Below are 19,375 nucleotides of genomic sequence, written 5' to 3'. Positions count from 1 at the left end.
TAGCTTACAGTGTGCGACAGTTACAAAGAAAAGCAGCACACAGGAACACAAGGAGGGTACAGGAGAGTGAAGAGCATGAGATAAATAGATAAAAATAAAAGCAACAAGCAAACTGAATGTGCTACAGCATTGACTAGGATCAATTTGTGCTCATTATTTTTTTTACAAAGAAGAGTTGTGTTGTTTTAGAGTTTTTTTTGTGCTACAACCAACCACTTGTTGTGTTGTTAGTGGCTCTGAGCTGTGTGTTCGCCCATGTGGACTCAGGGGAAGCTCTCACGGTTTGGAACAAACGATGTTCGTCCTGAATCCGTCTCCGTGCGTGGTGCTTGTGTAACAAATCCTCGTGAGTGAGTCACGCCGCGGACTGATTACACATCAGGCTGATGTGACCGAGCTGGAAAACCAACAACAGCAGCGGAAATCCACCGTGTCCAATCGCGGCCGCCGGTCGGTGGGCGGTGATCGTGAAGTTCTCATCCCGATAAATGGTTCCCGCCGCCGGACTCGGCTCGCGTCGCAGACCCCGATCCCGCAGCGTGTGTCCGGGCTCCCGGTGTCGTGTGTTCACCTGAGCGAGATGGAGAAGAGCCGGGAGAAAAGGCAGAAGAAGCCGGTGCGCCTCATCGCGGCTGCTTGCAATGACATGGGCATCGGGAAAGACGGAAAACTGCCCTGGAAATTACCGTAAGAGAGGCACACACATTTTTGATATTTCATTCATATTTATTAGGGGGGAACAAAGTTTGTACCTGCAGCAGAGTGTGTTAGAAACATTTATTAACGAGGGCTTCGTACAAACTGTTTTAGAATCGCCAAAAATTCCATTGACAACCACGGTACAGTGAAACAGCTGTGACAAGAGGAGAAGCTGCGACATGGAGATGTTTAGCTAAACATGATAAGCTGTCCTTTGATCTTCAAAGAAGCTTCAAAAATCTGTTAAGAGAAGAAATACAAAAAAAAACGAAAGATAAAAAATAAGTTATTTAAATAAAGGTGACAGTTGGAGGCTGAATGCGTAATACATGGGCTGGGCAATAAAACAATGGCAATATCAATATAACAAATGTATAAAAATACAACAAACGTTCAATATTTATCAATATATTACTTTTGATCAATATATATGACTAATATTCATATAAGTTGTTGTGTCTTTGTATTACTTACGCATTGAGCAAGTTCAGTGAGGAGGTACAACACATGATTGATCGACCGAAAATGTTTTGCTGTTTATATTAAATATTTGTCATCCTCTGCTCATGAAAGAAGTTGATTTCTGTATGTGTTTTTATGCATTATTTAGCTATATAATCTATAATTGCATATCATAATCATAAGGGGATTTCTCAATCTATTTGCAAACTATAAGTAGTTGTATCTTTGTAACAGCCGTCTGTTTTGTGCTTGGGTTAATGTTGAAAATGTGACTTTTTCAGGTCTGAATTCCAGTACTTCCTCAACACGGTCACCAGGGTGTCCAGACCAGGTATTCCCCAGGATCAACATCCTGTCATATCATATTATCACCTCACGTAGGGTCACGTATAATCCTGTAATGTGTTGATGTGTTCTATGATGTAAAATGACGTAAAGGCCACTACTATAGAAGCTGTTATCCTCATCATCCATGCTTATCTCTGGAGTTGTAGTACCAGGCATGTATCATCATCAGAGACATGGGAGCTGTGCTGCTTGAGAAGTCGACGTTAGTATCAAATATTTGTATTTCTTTTGATTTCAGGGAAGATGAACATGATGGTCTGGGGTAAACTGTGCTGGTTCTCCCACCCAGAAACAATGTTCCCATTGGCTAATACTCTACATGTGGTGTTGAGCACCAAACTGAAGTGAGTCATATATCTCACACACAGACACACACACACACACACACATTCCGCTGGTCATACATAGCTCATCTGTTTTCTGTTGTGTTCGATGTTTTCAAACACAACTACACACATACATTCTTGACTCTGTAGTTTTGAGGACACTTATAATGCATACTCGTCAAGATGTCCTTTAAACCAAAGTTAGCCCTCAAAACGACCTGGTCTTCAGGTGTTTCAGGACTTGCAGCTTTGGCAGAGTTCAGTTTACCTTTAGGCGATTTCCACAACCTGTTTTAACACCTCAGTTCTCAGAGCAATGCGTTCCAGATGCTTCTTTTGGCTTCAGCGTCGTTTCTCCGAACTTGAGCTGGCTTACGTAATACGACTCATGTAAATGACTCACTGCTCACAGTACAGGTTGTATTGTTATGCCTTGCTATTTTTTTTTTTCCATCTTAATATACTACTTCAATGACAAATTCAAGGCTGCAACACAGTTCAGCTTCTGCAGAAAACAGCGATCACACCACAATTCCTTCAGAGATTGACTTTTTCTGGTTCTTATTTCTACGCAGTTGTTTAAAATGCTCAGCTCACGTGGGACAATCTCGCATGTATTTCGTTTTTCAATACATTTCGTACTTTCTGAAATATTCAACGTTTAGTTTGAAGTTTTTCCCCGTTGAAATGAATGAAGGGAATGGACACGTCTTCTAGATTTCTCACCACTTTGAATTCAAACCACTTCAGCCCACTTTCAGCTCGAGACTTTGTTTGAGCTTCAAACACACCACAAAACCTTCAGCTATGACCCTTGTATTTCATCACAGTTTTTGAATGATTACATTTTACCTGTAATGCTTTTTATTGACAGTTGCAGGTTTTTTTTTAGGTCTTTTGTGCTTCAGCTCTTGCAGCTCCCACATCTTCCACTTCTCACACACAACCTGTACATCAGGTTTTAGACCAACTTGTGTTGTATATCACACACATGACACCTGGTCGGCTCTTGAGCAACGAGAGGAGCCCTTATCTGCTCAATATACTCCAGGGAGTAAACACACATCTTTCGTGAACTCTGTTGTCTTACAGTAAAGTTCCAGATCACGCCCACTTCCTGTCCGAAGACTTTGAGAGCGCTGTCCGCATGTCTGCAGAGCCCCCCCTCGCTGACTTGATAGAGAACATCTGGGTCGTTGGTGGTATGCAGGTCTACAAGGTAAATAAGTCGTAGCAGCACATTCAGAGAATAGCTGGTTTAAGCTAGATCTTTGACTGCTGGACAAAAATTTGTTGATATTCATTGGTGATAGAATCCATCAGACCCAATGTTAGCTCGTTAAATAAACCTTTTGTCTTTCTTCCCTTGTCTTTTTTTTCTTTTCGACTTGGCAGAGTGTTGCAATGTGACTTAATTACCTGTAATTCAAATTAAAAGCATAAAACAGAAACGCTGAATAACGAGGATCCAACAACATCGCCATATGCTGATAAATCTTTAAAATGACCTCACACCAGCAGTAGTGTTGAAAAGAAAACTGCCATCAACATGCAGAGTTTCCTTTGCAGCTTTGATTCAGTCTCTCTCCTTCTTGTGCTGTATAACCATGAAGAAGCGTCGCAAATGTGACCTTTTGCTCCTTGTTTTCTGACCAGGACGCGCTGAGCCACCCGTGGTGTGATTTGGTTTATCTGACCAATGTCATGGCTGACTTTGAGTGTGATGTTTTCTTCCCCGAGTTTGACAGAGGAGTGTTCAAACTACAAGAAAGGTTAGTGTTTATTTTATCTCCCGACTGTAGAGCGATTAGAGAGCGATTTTGACTTAGTCACAAAGCAAACATCAGCACTTTCTCTAAGGTTGCATTGTCTGTACTTGGAATAGCTCAGCTCAAAAGATTCTGCTGACTTCCACCCTCACTGGTTTGCCACAGCATTGTTTTGAAAAGCAAAGTTACTGCTGTCTCCACGTAGGCAACTGGACTTGTGTTTGTTGAAGACGTTTCATACAAGAGGTTTCTGTCTCCTCTGGCCAAAATATGTACACAACCATCCTCAAATAGTGAACAAATAGTAATATCCCTCATACTTGAGGAGTAACAAGTGACACTCTATTGAGGATGGTAGTCTACGTACAGTATCCTGGCCAGAGAACACAGATGGTTTGAAAGAGTGAACATCTTTGTAAACCTGGAAAAACCATTCCTTAACAGAGGAGGTGGTTTAAGACTTCCAATACTCTCCCAGTTCACTCCCCACACAGCTCATCACCCAACCACACCTCAAATCAAATGACCCTACTGACTCACACAATAGCAGGGGGGGGGTCTACAACTTACAGGTAGCAACAGCCATTCCCAGCTTGACTCCGAGGACCCCAACGATCCACTAACTGGATAGTTTGACCTGCATGTTTCACAGAACGACTCTCAACACAGGTACATACATTTAATACCTGATGAGAGGTAAAACCTCTTCAATAAAGACGAGCAAGTCCAGATGTCTATGTCCATGTGAACTTCTTTAAATATAACTTCTGTTCCATTGAATTTTATTGGTAAATTAGTGAGTGTGTCCATTAAAGGTAGATTCTTACCTCTCGTTTTCCTGGTATCTTTGTTTTCTGTCATTTGATTCAAACTTGTTAACTGTTATAAAAGCAGTAAAATATTCACTGAGTATATCAGTGTGATTTATTTTACAATAAAAGCTAATTTATATCCCAGTTCATGGTTTTGCAGATGATCAGCAGCCTTTCAGGGTTTTCCTTCTTTTATTAAACTGTTCATCCGTTGCATTGTTATATTTATATTTAACTGTTTTTGTCCTAATGAACTCAAAAAACCTTCTTTCCCCTTTTGTCTCCAAATAAGATTTCCTCAAGTACCGAGTGGCATTCAGGAGGAGGACGGCATTAAGTACAAATTCCAAGTATTCAAGAAATCGATCTGTGATGCCATTTAGATTAGAGACTGCAGAAATGTATATATTATCAAAAAACTAAATCACTGGATTGTTCTGTTCTTCCTTAAAAACCCTGTGCACAGCTCCTGGATAAACCACAGAGGCGTTGCACACAAAGTGTGTCGTACTTGTGCAAATCCAAGGAAAAATGTGTTGTAACTACCTTTTGGTTTGTCAATGAGCTGGTGAAAATTTGACCAAACGGTATTTTTAATCCATGAAGAACACTGAGAATAGATAGTGTGGCAGCGGAGCAATTTGTAAACCCAAGAATTTGTGTTTCGGCTTAAATCTAGTTTTGCCCTTTTGCTGGGAAAAGATCTTTTGCCGCCATCTACCGTCACTTTGTCACTTGTCAGCGTTTCCATCTTCTCCTCCTTGGTGATAGTGAAGCTCTATGGAAAATATGCTCGCCAGTGAGTCAGTCAGCATCGACAGCCTGCGCTCCGGGGTGAGATGTCTCAGCAGACACGACAGACACCACTGAATTATCCAACTGGTTTGCTTTGATGCTATGATGATATATCTTTTCATATATAGATGGATGTAGAGATATAGATTGTGTAATTTGTTGTGGTTAGAAAAGCTGCAACATATTTATTGCCAATGGTTTTCACTGTATAGCTTTTTGCAAGGGTTTTTAATGAAGTGAGCCAATTAATGGACCAATTAAGTGACACTGGGCGAGTTCAATTTTTCATTTTTGAATAAAGTTATCCTGGTTCATCTGGTTGTACATGGTCGTTTTTGCCACAAGGGGGAGGCATTACAGAAGGACATGTGACAGCACTGAAGTAACCTTGCCAACATACCTCAGATTATACCAACAGAGTTAATGTGACATTTAAATTATACACTGATTCTGATACCTCTACAGCGACTGAGTCTTGAAATAGTGATGTTGTACGTTACAAGTATCATGCACACACAACATAGAAACGAACATAGGGTGAAAACATAAACTCTCTCAAAATAAAACAAATCAAAATGCATTAAAGTGTCAATCAGGGTCGATCTGGGGGGAAGGAAGAAAAACTCCTGGTGCGAGTGCAAACATCTGAGTTTCAAATAAACATCATCTTAGAGCTGCACACACACAACTCTCACCTTTTATTATCAGTGCATCCTCCAAAGCCTGAACACGTGAAGCACAGTGCTGCATGTCAGTCACTCATCCTGCCACAGTCATGTAAGCCACCTCGTGCACCGTCTCCACAGACTGACTCCACTATTTCCATTCATATTCATGTATTATGACCATTCCGGCAATATGATCATGAATCTTTTTTTTAATCTCAGAGCACCTCCGATTTTTTTTGGATACCTCTTTATAACGTCACTGATCATGTGACATCAACTCTCTGATCGATGAAAGCTTTAGATCTGTTCCTCTATCATTTACAGAGACATCTTGAAAAATTCACTTTTCAGACCTTGACCTTGACCAATGAGCACTAAAAGTTCATGGTCAGGACAAAATCTGTCTCGTCTCAAACACACACAAACACCGAACACACACACACACACCAAGGGACTTTTCTCTCTGCAGATCCTTTGATTTATCATAGACGAAAAAAGTGTGACTGAAGTTTTATGACGTCACCGATGTTAACCATATTAACAGTTAGGCCCTTGGCAAGCCTGAGACACAGTGATCATTACAAGGACACTGAAACTAAAGTTGCTGAATGAAATTGAGCCTCAATTAATGTTGTTATTTATCTACGGTAATTAGTCAAAGTGTGATCTGTGAAAAAATGAATTTCTGACGCAGTAATTTCAAAGAGTAGAGTTATTCATGGGTCTCAAGGACAAGCATCGACAAACGCTGCTTTAAACGGTGAGTGGCAGTATAAAATCAGACATGAATGAATCTGCCAGCCGGTGATATTAACACAACAGACCGCACCTCGCCACAGGTGACAAGTGCAGCGGTGACAGATGAGTCCATATTGTGAATCTCAGATGCAATGTTTAATATAGAAAGTCATTTACCTTCTGTGCATTAGACGTCCATCAATGTGACATTTATTTCCCTGCAGGTGTATCTTCACTATATCTGAGTCGTCTCATCAGGTCACAGGTGAGTTTGAGAGACAAGTGATGTCACAAAACATGGTAGGTGTTTTTTATAAGGTCGTTTTTAATAATAATAATAAACTTACATTATTATGGCGCCTTTCAAGGGACCCAAGGACGCCATCAAGATAAAAATGATAGATTTTAATTGCAGTGTCGCCCATTTCTGGTGAGAAATGACCCATAAAGACAATGTTAAGAATGACTTAGATCAATCCATGAGCCGTGTTTGAAATGTTAAAGGACGATTTTATTCTCCCGTTAATTAACCTCTGTGGCTTGTCTGCGTGATCCATCGCACACAGCAGGAGACACAGCAAAAGAAATAGAGGTTATATATTTTATACACACCCGAGGCCTCGTCTCATCTACTTCACCTTCAAACATCCTGATGAACTCCTTGTATTGGCTCCTTAGCACTGGTGACGGACACAACCCTGCGACATGATGACTTACATCGTCACTGAATAAAATTAGTAACATCAGTACGTCAGCTGCAGTGAGCTTGAGGTGCGATGTTGCCCCTGGAGGGCTCCATGTTGAGAATGGTTGGAAAATGAACTAGTCAAGCATCCATCTGCTGAGCACAAATTCATTACCAGATGCACTCACTTTTGCATCATCTGCCCAGTGGCTATCGCCATGACTACGGAACCATGCTGAGTGATGCAGACGGCAGCAGATGGGAAGTGGAAGTTGTTAATGTATACTAACACCAGCCACCCGCCTCCTCCCTCTGGACACACAAGTCCTCTCTTTCTTTGCTGTGACCCCATCATCCACATTACGAGAGCAAGCGAACCTCGAGGCATAAAGTCGTGGCTTCATTACCGGCGAAGCTCGCTCCCATTAAAAGCCACTCTTAAGCATTTTTCAAGGGCTTTCGCTGGCTCCCAAAGATTAAGACGCATTCAAAACGAGACGGGAAACCTTTTACAGTGTCCTCTCTCGGCTTAGACACCGCTCCGTAAGATTGTATATTGATTTTTGTGGCTTACTCTAAAAGAAATACGGGCACTAATCTATGACGCACACAGACCTGAAAAGCTTATTAATAAAACCAAACATAATGGAAAATCAATTTCGCATAAATGATCTGAAACTCTAAAGATGGCGAGAGAGTGTGTTCAAATAAAGCACTTCCAATCCAAATCAAAGAAACTCCATTTCCTTCCTTCTTTCATGTCATCTTGTGGGTGCATTTGAATTCATTTGAAATGATAATGAAGTGACATTTCTGTAGTGAGATAGCTTATAATGAAATTTCTCCATTTGTAAAGTAACAATAAAAATCTGAGGCACAGTTAGATCTCCACCCTGAGGGAAATGGCTGTGCTGCCAAGAACATTGTGTGAAAATGTGACTCGGGCAGTAAATAAAACAGTTTAAAAGCCTTGTTTGTCCTCGGTAATGTGTTTGATAGACGAGTCAGCGTGTCGCCTTTTACACACTTAAGTCATGCAGCGTTATGTGTGAAGTTGTTGTGATGAGATAAATTGTAAATAAGCAGTAATAAATTCTTTATTTGTCGAGTTACTATGTTTCCTAAAACCTGTGACATATTAAGAGCCCAATGCATTTGTCTCACTGTCCGATGTTGCTCTGGACTCCTCCGACATGAATTTACATCTGTGATAAAAGCGCTCTGATTGTCGTGTGTAATAATATTACGCAAACTGATAAAAAGGCTGTGATCACAATCTTCTTTTGTCTAATTTATAAATGAAACGTGTCGAGGCAAAAATGGGGGCTTGGAGAGAAAATAGCACTCACATGAGTCACAAGTTGTTTGCCACTTTTCATCCCCCAAGGTTCGGAAATTTGGCAGCAGGAAACACATTCTCTATGCTGTACAGATTTGAGCACATGGTGAAATAAAAAACTATACACAATTAATTCTTGCATTTTGAGATAGTTTTCTGTGGTCGATCAATTTTGGCCTCTCGGGGCATCTTTTAATTCCATAAGGCATCATTGTAATTTTTCCTAATCAAACTGTGAGGATAAACACGTGAATGTGATTCTAGAATAAATACTAGAAGTGGTTGCACCTTTAGACTGAGACACTTTAATACTGACACAGTATAAATTATAAGAACAGTACAAATCCAGTTTCAGCTTTAATTCCCTTGCTCCAGTTCCATACAACCTATGTCAGTCGTCTACTTTTAAAGGGGCGACAGGGTTAAAAATTGGTCTCTCTGTGCGTAGCTGTAGTTTTCCATAGCTCATCTCAAAGTTCTTCTTCGTGCCATTTAGTACCTCCAGACTACCGGCCCCGACAGCATAGCCCCGCTCCCTCAGTCGCTGGATGCGGTAATTCACTATTTGCGTGGTCAGCTCCAGCAAAGTTGGAGTGCCCATGATTTGAGACATGCTGATCCCAGCACGAAGGAGCCCCTCAAAGCGCTCTGCCAGAATATCCTCAGGGTAGTACAGCAGAGCCGGGCATGTGAGGACGATGTTCCGCAGCTCTGCCTCAGAGCAGCCCACGGTTTCCTGGGAGTACGCAAGGCTGCGACGCATGCTGTCCGGGTTCAGCTCGATGACAAAGCCCTTGAGTTTGGAGATGAGGTGGAGGAGCTCTGCAGTGCTGAAGCCTTTGTCCCTGAGGAACAGCAAGTTCTGCCTCAGCACCTCCGGGGACTTGAGGAGGACAAACGGGTTCTGGCTCAGCAGCTTCTGAAGCCAGACCTTCATGTTGGCCTCCTCCCCTCCCAGCTCCAGGTAGGCCTGCTGGAGGGCGCGCACCATCACCTCGTTCTGCTCCACCCGCCGGCTGAAACTCTGGGGGGCACTGGCCATGAGTTTGGTGATGATCCGCTTGTTGAGGTTTAAACTCTGGAAGTAAGCGATGTTCTGTCGCTGGTTGTCGTGGTGGCTGGAGCAGGTGAAGAAAGAGGCCGGGAATTTCTCAATGATCCCAACCAGCTCTTTCTGGTTAGGGCACACAATCCTCCACAGCTCTCTCTGAGCCTGCATCTGCTCCGGGTGACAGAGGACGGCCTCAGGATGATCTGCTAAAATCCGAGAGATTATGAACCCTGAGGCCCCCATGTCCTTCAGCAGATTAGATACCTCCCTGGTATAGGCTGGGTTCTGGTGCAGGACCCAGCCCTTAAGTTGCCGGACCTTCTGAATGTCCACGGAGAGATCATAGAGTTCCTGCACCGTCTGCTGGTTTTCTGTTGAACTCAGCGTCGAGCATATCCTGAGGTTTAGAGGTAGAGCGGCGACACGTTGGCACCGGAGGCTCAGGGATGTTGCGATCAAGTTCAACATTGATGCAAAGTCCTGATGCTGATCCCCGGAGAGAGTGAGAGAAGAAGGGACAATGGGTGACAGCCGAGCAGGAGAATAACTGTATATGTAACTATTGACTAAAAATTAGAGCACGACCAATATAGATTTTTGAGGGCAAATATTGATTCATATACATTTCTTTTTAAGACCTTTCTTGGACCATAATAAATGAAAATTAAGATGTATGACAAAAGAAAACCCCAGTGTCATAATAACTTACACTTCCCCAAAATTAAGGATAAGGTTAAGTAGTGAATAACCCTTAAAATCCCACTTTATCTCACAAACTACAGGCAGAGACAGTCTCCATAGTCTTTCCCACCGCTGAGCAGAGTGTAAGGAGATAAACTGACCAGGGGTGTTTGCTATGAGTTCCACGTGGGTCTTGTTTGTGGTTTTCTTATGTTATCAGAATCAGAAAGTATTTATTGCCAAGTAGGTTTACACCTACCTGGAATTTGCCTTGGTATATAGGTGCATACAATGAACATAAAACATAAAAACACAATAAGTACTACACATAAGAAAAAAACAATATATAAAATAAAAAGATATAAAAGATATAAAAAGTAAAGTAAAATGCAAAACAGGAGTGCAATGTGAATAAAACCCTTATGTCAAAGTTTGCATCTGAAAACCCAGAGACTCCTGCCCACGTTATTTCTAATCTGACTGTTTATCTCCCTCATGTTTTCTGTAATTTAATCTCCCTGCTTTGACACAGTCACTGGTTGATGCCCCTCCTCACAGCCTTGTTGTCATCACACAGGATCCTCAGCAGCAGGGTAATGGTGACTCTGCACAGCTGCTGCCAGATGTTTCATAGGGGACAGTGGAGGAGGAGCCATTAATCACATCTGTTGTCAACTCAAGAGTCAAATCAAACAGATTCGGAAGCTCGTTCCAACTTAATTACCACAGTAACTAAATCTGAACTTTACACTGGAGGTTTCCCCGTTGACTCAACGCATCAGGTCAACGACTTCAAAATAAAAGTCTTCCGTGCTTTTATTTGGAGAAACATGCTAACTGCTATTAGCTTGCTGGCTAGCCACTACAGGAGGCAGTGACGCTGCTCCACCAGCATCGCGTGTGATTCCCCTTGGAGATTTTACATTTAAACATAACTTACTGTTGAACTAATGTGTTAGAACACATGATGGTTTATTTAAACAACACGAAACACATTTGTCAGAACGTGATTTACCTTTAGCTGCGGTCAGCGGATGTGACGTTTTGTTATGACACCGATTTCTTCTTCTACTGTTTGCCTGTGTTGTCCGATTCACCACAGCGCCCTACAGAGGCGGTGGTGAGCACTGCAGCGAAGCACGACAAACGTTTCTAATTCAAACTGGACCCTGAAAAAAAAGCTTTTATTTCTTAGAAGATAAACATTCAACATTCATGATGTAGAAACGTCGATGTGTCATTTGATTCCACGCCCACACTGCCCGATATCTCTCCCCCCTCCTCAAAGCTCCTGCTCTTTTATCGCAGCCCGTACGGCCAGTGATTAAAAAAATTGGCCAAATAACATCTGTATCTCAACCAGCAGTTGGTGCAGCTCCAGAGCTCCAGAGCCGGCAGCATACGGAGGCCCTGATGAGTGCAATCAGCACAGGGCTGAATTGGAGTGAACACACAGAGAGTTTTCTCACAGTTGGTGCTTAATCATGATGCTTGATCACCAGCTCGGCAAGCTGTTCCCTCAGCAGCACGAGAGCCGCTGCTGCTGAGTGGGTAGCTGGGTTCATTATGGTTTATGTACTAGTAAACAGATGAAACGCCTCGAAGGGGAAACAGGTTGGTGCGTTCTTTCTTTTTTTTAAAGCCAGTATGTTGACGTGAGTGAGCTGGTTATCGCAGAGCACTGAGGGTGTTGTTATCGTGCTTCATGGGGGAATAACGTTCCTCAGAGAGGAAGCAGGGATATGACACAACATGTGGGCCTGCAGAATAACAGCCTCATTCACCCTTCTTCTATTTGCAGTCAACCTGTTCAAACTTCCCTCAAGGGTTTAAGCAAACTCACGCAATCAGTACATTCCTCTCCTGGCTCCTCCTCTTTCTCTACATGCAAAATATGAGGAACTTAAAACTTGAGCAGGAATAACATGAGAAAAGAAATCACAAAAAAACAAATGTAATCAACTGATTAACTGAATCTTCAAAAGTAAAATAGACACACAGACTGAAGCTAAAGATAAAGCATGAGGTCAATGGTGTGTATTTATTTATTTTGTAGTCTCAAGGACTACTCCAAGCACTTTACTGTACAGTTTTTGCCATTCACACACACACACATTCATAAGGTGCAACTATGTGCATAACTTTTTATAGCACACAAATCAAGGACACTTTGGCACACATAAAGATAATATACATGATTTGTAACTGACAAACTTAACTGATTCCACACCACAGAGAGAAAGACGACAAAGGCAGGGATGAGGATTGAACTTTGGTTTTTAAAAGTAATGCTGTCAGGTTTTATGCAGCAGGTGGCCCCAAAAATGCAGATTCAAAAAAAGTGGGGGTAATTGGACACAGGTGAAACACATAAGGAAGAGGTGCAGACAATCACAAGGGCGGGAAACAGGGCAAAGACAGGAAGTCAAGGTGGAAACACACAAGGAGCAAAAACTACAAAAAAAAAACAGGAACGTCAGGGAGAACACAAATCCAACACAAACCTAAACACGAGGAAAACAGGAAAAGTAATAGAGAGTCCGAGATCAAAACTAAAATACTCTTCGTAAAAGGAGTCATAACAAATGCCAAACCACAAGGCCACCATGCCTGATTATAATATTTACACAACGTGGACAATCCTTGTGATTTAACACGATCCGCTCCTTGATAGAAACTGAAGCTGCTTTCAGACATGCACTTAACACTCCGGAGGGGCTGTCGAGAAACTGTGGGTTCACATAAAGTAATTCGGATAGTCGGTCAGCGGCAGCTCTCCTGGTTAAACTGCATGTCTCTCTCCAATGACTGTCAAATAAAGACGCAAATAAAATAACTGTAGTAGGTGTTTGAAAATTGTCTGAACTTGAAATCCAGACGTGTTGGCACATACTTTGACTTGTTACGTTCCCACTCTCATTGTTGTGGGTTGCACAAAATATGAAAGCATCAACAGTGACCAGGTAACAACAGCCCAAACACACCAGTGCTCAGGGAACAGCGGCATCAGCCAGAGACAAAATGGAGAGGAGGGAGCAGACGTCGGGACAAAGACGTAAACAAAAGCCATTGAACTGGAAGAGGAGAGAAGAAGCTTTTCCAAACTGCCGCTGGGCAACAAAGGCAAATTGTGATACAGGCTGTCAGACCACTCGCAGATGCTCACACACTTGGTGCAGCTTTGTACAGACGAGATATGAACGGATTATAAGAAAATGGACCCCTAGGCAAAGATAGTGAAAAGGCCCCCCACCCATCCTACGAAGAACCCCCCCGACTGAAAGAGATACAAAATGTTAGCACACAATGCAATCTATTCATGGTCATTTTGCATCTCTTTGTGCGGTCGTTTTGTCTCTATGTGTTAGCTTTCACTCTATGTGGTTGTTTTTTGTCTCTTTTGGGTCATTTTGTATCTCTTTATAGTCATTTTGTCTCTTTTGTTTTATCTCTTTGTGGTTATTTTTCTGTCTTTGTTGTTTTTTTTGTCTCTTTGTGGCCATTTTACATCTTTGTGGTTATTTTTCTTTGTCTCTTTGTGGCAATTTTGTGTCTCTATCTATTTGTTTTTTGTCTTTTTAACTTTTTAACACAGAAGCTTTCCCAGGCTCCGTCACTTTCTTTGGCTCTGGCCCATGGCCCCTCTGATCTTTTGGGTCCTGGGTAAAATATGCTGCGTCGCAAAGGATACATTATTTTGTCCAGATAACTTTCAAAACTTTTTTTCTCCAGGACCATCTCTGCTCCACAGTCGACCAGTTTTCTTGACCTTCATCTCACTTGGCCCAGAGTCTAACAAACAGGTTGATTTCTCCACATAACACCAAAGGTCCCACGTGACCCACATCCTCAACATGTGGCTAAAGTGTTATGTGTTTTAATGGGTTTTCCCAGCAAGGTTTATCTTTCACTTAAATACCAGAGAAACTTCAAAACATTTTCAACCTGAATAGCAAGTAAAAGAGAGAGCAGGAGTTAAAAAACAAACCAGTTCCTGATAACACAAACTATCATTGTTTCAGATTTCATCTTAGAGTCAGAGCCAAGTGTAAAACAGAAAGTCTGATTTGTTTCCTGTTCATACACCAGGTTTAACCCTTGTTTGGTTTATTTTGTATATTAACAAGCACATTTACATTTGCCAGAAAATTAGTTTTTAGTGGCTCAGTTAACTTGTGCTAAAGCTCAGGATTATGAGTTCAATAACATAATAGCTGTGTTCAGTTGTACTAAAAGCAAAATATGTCATGAACTCACACACTAATAAAAGACCATCAACCTTCCACTGTGTTGTGTCATTGAAAAACAGATTGCACATTAACAATGATGGTTAGAATAAAGAAACCTAACGTAACATGAACAATAAGTAAAATATAAACTGCAACATCATGAGGCTGCTCTCCCGAGGACAGGAAATGTTTCTATTTTAAAATATTGTTGGCGAATTATAAAACGACTGGACCCATTTGGATTTTACAGCTTTTATGTTGTGTATCACACGACCCAACTCCAGAATGAATGGGAGTTTTGTGTTGCCTCGCAGTGACAGAAGAAATAGTGAAATGAAAGCTGCCAGAACACAGAAACACATTATACCCGATACCTCAGAGATTGAGTTCAGATTAGCATGCTCTTTTAATAAGGGGCATGTTGGGGCAAAAAACATGATCCGGGTGCATTTCCACATAGCAATGACTCTTGCCTGCGCGGAATTTCCACAAAGTGCAAGTGCAAACGAACACTCCTTTAAACTGCTGTCATGGTGACTGACCACACCCACAGCGGAGAGAAATCCACTCCGACAACACAGCAACGCTGTAAATGTACAACCAGAATCCTAACTTTTTATTATTATGCTCTGTTTGTCTCCATCCGTTGTCTCAGACTTGGCACAATTAAGTTAAAGACTTTGATGCATCACTACCCGCTCAAGTAACTTGGCGTGTGTGTGTCTGTCGCTGTGCATCTGTGTTTGTGTGGGTCTGTGGAAGAGGAGGGAACAAGCTGGAGGTGGATCCAAAGTGACAGGCAGCAGTGGATACAGTAAAAACCAGCTTACTGTACGCACGCCTCCCCAGAGTGTGAGCAGCACATGGCCCGGGACAGCCAGACAAGATGACCTCCCTTTGGTGTCTTGAGTTTCTGCTTTGCCTCCAGCTCCTCCACCGGGCCTACAGCGAGGAACCACATCCCGTGTTCAGAGTGCAGGGCAGCATTATCATGCTGGGGTACTGCTTCGGAGTGGATTATATTGTTGTTTACAGATCTGCACCGGGGGGAGACAAGCTGCTTGGAAACTCCTCAGACACCAGCACGGCCGTCACACCTCCAGATGAACTGCTGGATCGCGTCAGCCTCAACCACGACAATGGGCTGCTCGGGCTGCAGATCCTTAACCTCACGCACATGGACTCTGGGATTTATCGTAGGGAATGTTGGCAGAACCAGAAACTCGTCAGCCAGCTCACACAGCAGCTCTCTGTGTGCGATGAGGAGGTTGAATCTGAGGAGATCATCCTGAAGGAGGGAGCTGCAGGGGTCGAGCTGCTTTGCAACAGCACTTCCACTGGTCTGGAGGGAACCTCTGTGCGCTGGTACCATGAAATGTATTCTACCTATAAAACCACACTCTTCCTAGACAGCGGCGTGTCACTGGAGCCTGTGGTGGAGGAGATGAAGGGTCTCGTGGAGGTCAGAGACAGAGGGGCCAGTCTCGTGATTGACAAGAGCTTGTTGAAGAGTTCGCGGAACTTTCACTGTGTTGTGATTAAAGGTAAGAATTGCCTCAGTTTCCAAGACATGTATTTACCAGACCACAACGAGAGCAGGGACATATTTGTGTCACACGGGGACAGAGTGGTGCTGAAGTGCCCCTCTGATGAAAAGAACCAGCAATGGGATACACCACTGGGAAAGATCAACAGCAGCAGCACGAGGAACAGTGAGATGTATATATCAGCTGGTGATAGATCACAGGACTTTTCGTTGGTGATTCCTGCCGTCACTGATAAACACATTGGGGAATATTCATGTGTCTCCACCTCACTTGAGCCGCAGTTTTTGCTGAAGCACTGTCCCAAAGAGAAACCCCAAGAAAAAATGGACTTTGGAGGCAGGAACATTTCTTTGGAATGCAAAGTTAGCCACAACGATCCCCAAAGTGTGCTGTGGTACCGCACTGAGACATCAGGGGAATATAAACTCATCCTTGACTCAGATGACAAGACTGCTCCCAGCCTGGAGGATCTGAAGGGCAGAGTGACTCTGTCTGACAACGGCTCCTCGCTGATAATCTCCGGCTTGCAGATGAACGATGCAGGCGTGTACTGGTGTGTTGTTTTAGAAGAACCTGCGTTACTGGACGATGATGACGATTACCCATATGATTATGATCATACAGAGGATGATGAATATGGTGAGGACCATTTCTGGCACAGGTGCATTTTGAAACAGGAGACCATCCTGACATTAATCAAGCCTGTGACCTCTAATCCGAAGAACAGAAAACTTGATGCCAACCCCACTGCTGACCCGCCGCCGGCCTCTAACGTTACTGCTTACGCCGCGGCGGCAGGAGTGGCAACGCTGCTGGTGGTTGGAGCGATTGCTGCAGCCATTGTAATCAGGAAAAAAATGGCAAAATCTCGTTCTGGAATAAATAAGGAAAGGGAAATAAAAATGACTGAGGATCCTGGTTGTACTAGGAGCTTAACTGGTGATGAATGTGGCGCTTAACAGCTTTTGTAAAGTAGCTCCGAGGTATTTTATATCCAACTGACATTAACTGTGCGATGAAATATGTCCATAAATCACATCTTTATTGAAATGTTTTCCATTATGAAATGGTTGTATTTATACTCTCATGTTTAAACCGACTTTCTTTTCTGAGTTGCTGACACCGACAATGGATTTTAATATTTATCGAGTTAAATCTGAAAAAAAAAATTTTTAACCAGTGACTGAAAATGTCCACATTCCATCCTGTCACAAAGTGTCTCTTCAGGTTTAATCACACAGTTCACGTTAACAGAGATTTTGACTTATCTGATGGACGGAGAATGTCGTACAGCTGTAGGTTGTCATTAAGTGAGGACTGAAAACCAGTCAGGCTGCTCTGCTGTCAACAGATTGATTTGGTGTCGATAAGGTGGAGCGACAGAGAAAGTACCTGAAGCTCCACTGCCAAAAGAATGATTTCATTGTACCGTGTTGCACATTAAAGAAATGTGACTGTTAACGGCTCAGGAGAAGTTTGTTATTTTAAGAAGACACAGACCTGTTTTACACTTCAGTTAGAATTGGATTTCTATGAACCTGCCAACATTTGCTCCTTTTTGGTCTCCACCATTTCCTGGAAGACATATCTGCTTCTTTAGCTACAAAACTGTTTGCTAGATGCCAACTTGGTTTATCCTACTTGTTGCCACCTGGTAGGTTGTTAAAGCTTTTGTGCTAGAAACAGCTGCAACAATGTGAATCTCATTACTGACATTGGACCAAATGAGTGAATCTGTGCCAAAACAAATGAAGATGCCAAAATGTACTGTAAAGCCAAGAGGAACAAAAGGCTGATGCTAAATGTCTGTATTTATCATTACAAGCAAACCCTTCACATTACAAACTGTCATTTGATCCAGTGTGAATATAAAGATATTGATTTGTGCAGCTTTGAAGGAGCAAAGTGGATTTTACTGGGATGATGGCAGACTACCATGCAAGAAATTAGCAAAAGATCAAAATCATTATTGTATATTTATAAACTGTATAAATATATTGTATATATTAAAATTTTCAAATGATCTCCCCTTCTCTAAGTGCTTGTTTTAAATGCTTTATTCCCCAAATCAGGAACCTTGTTGCTGCATGTATATAGATATTTATATATCTTATAATGATCAAGGGGGGAAAAAGTGCCACCAATACTTCGATTTTTCCAAAAGGCTGAAATGTTCATTTTGAATGTGAAATGCCAGCTAAACAAATAAACACCGGACATGACACATGTTAAAGTATCTTACATCTCCGTGTGCGGGATCTATACCTGAGGCTGTCTCATCCAACACTACACACATTAACTGCGATATTCAATCAATATGTGCTGTAGCTGAGTACTGAGCGAGTTAAGCAGCACACTGCTGCAGAGCCAAACGTATCGATCCCATATTGCAGTTTATGTTTGCAAAACAAAAATGGGATATAGAGTATAAAGTGATTATAAGCATTACTGACTAGCTGAGTGTGTTCTTATCGATTCTCTTGTGCATTTTATTGTACGCGACAATGTACAGAGGGATGTGCAGTTTATGTTTTTAAGAAAATATGAGCGGCTGCCTCCGAGTCTCGAGGTGTCATGCTCAGGAAGCTGAAGCGCTTCAGGTCTCTTTTGTAACGAGCTCACATGAATTTGAATAAAGGTTTTTAAAGCAGAATCTGAGAAATGTCTCATCGTCATCTAATCTGAATTTGATTTGTGCGGCTCGAAGAGCTTGTTACTGAGAAGATGTGGTTTTAAAAATTCTTGCATTTTGACAAGAGTGTAATTATCCATTTAATCAACAACGTGTTTAGTGCTGTTATGCAGGTTGTTGAGCTGCTGAAGGGGAGCACGTCCACAGCGAGGCCACTGGAAACCTCTTCTCTCCCCCCCTCACTTTGTCAGTAATAACAAGGCGAGGAGAGGCTCCGATTCTCTTCTCACCCCCTGACCTCACTTCACATAAAACATGAATAAGTCCCAGTGTCCTGAATTACGCTATTATGAGTTAGAAATTAAAGGAAAATATCAGTTCACTAAATAACCCCTAACCCCGACCCCTATATCAAGATCCATGAATTATTCTTTATTCTATTATTCACTTGAAATGCAAAAAAAAAATCAGCACCTGATCTGAGTCCGCACCAACATTTTATGAGTTCTTTCCTGATTTTCCCTTTTTTTTTTATCCTGCTAACTAAAAAACAAATGGATGGGGGGGTGAAAACATAACAAAACAGATGATTCA

The 19,375-nt window shown here is 42.2% G+C and overlaps 2 protein-coding genes across 2 annotated transcripts; one reads left to right on the top strand and one right to left on the bottom strand.

Annotated features, from left to right (window-relative positions):
• Window positions 1–253: 253 nt before the first annotated feature.
• zgc:153031 lies at window positions 254–5,525 on the top strand. The gene is made up of 6 exons (XM_035156235.2): window positions 254–687; window positions 1,443–1,492; window positions 1,748–1,853; window positions 2,928–3,054; window positions 3,492–3,607; window positions 4,709–5,525. Exons 1-6 carry the CDS (start codon window positions 581–583, stop codon window positions 4,797–4,799), a joined length of 597 nt encoding a protein of 198 aa, XP_035012126.1. The 5' UTR covers window positions 254–580; the 3' UTR covers window positions 4,800–5,525.
• Window positions 5,526–8,930: 3,405 nt separating this feature from the next.
• On the bottom strand, window positions 8,931–11,592 carry mterf2 (mitochondrial transcription termination factor 2). Its single transcript, XM_035157961.2, has 2 exons — window positions 11,389–11,592; window positions 8,931–10,178 (listed from the first exon to the last, which is right to left on the bottom strand). Exon 2 carries the CDS (start codon window positions 10,158–10,160, stop codon window positions 9,033–9,035), a length of 1,128 nt encoding a protein of 375 aa, XP_035013852.2. The 5' UTR covers window positions 10,161–10,178; window positions 11,389–11,592; the 3' UTR covers window positions 8,931–9,032.
• Window positions 11,593–19,375: the final 7,783 nt, after the last annotated feature.

Source organism: Hippoglossus stenolepis, chromosome 5 (assembly GCF_022539355.2).
Source record: "Hippoglossus stenolepis isolate QCI-W04-F060 chromosome 5, HSTE1.2, whole genome shotgun sequence".
NCBI lineage: Eukaryota > Metazoa > Chordata > Actinopteri > Pleuronectiformes > Pleuronectidae > Hippoglossus > Hippoglossus stenolepis.
Note: the sequence above shows the minus strand (reverse complement) of the source record. Positions and strands in the feature narration are given on the sequence as shown.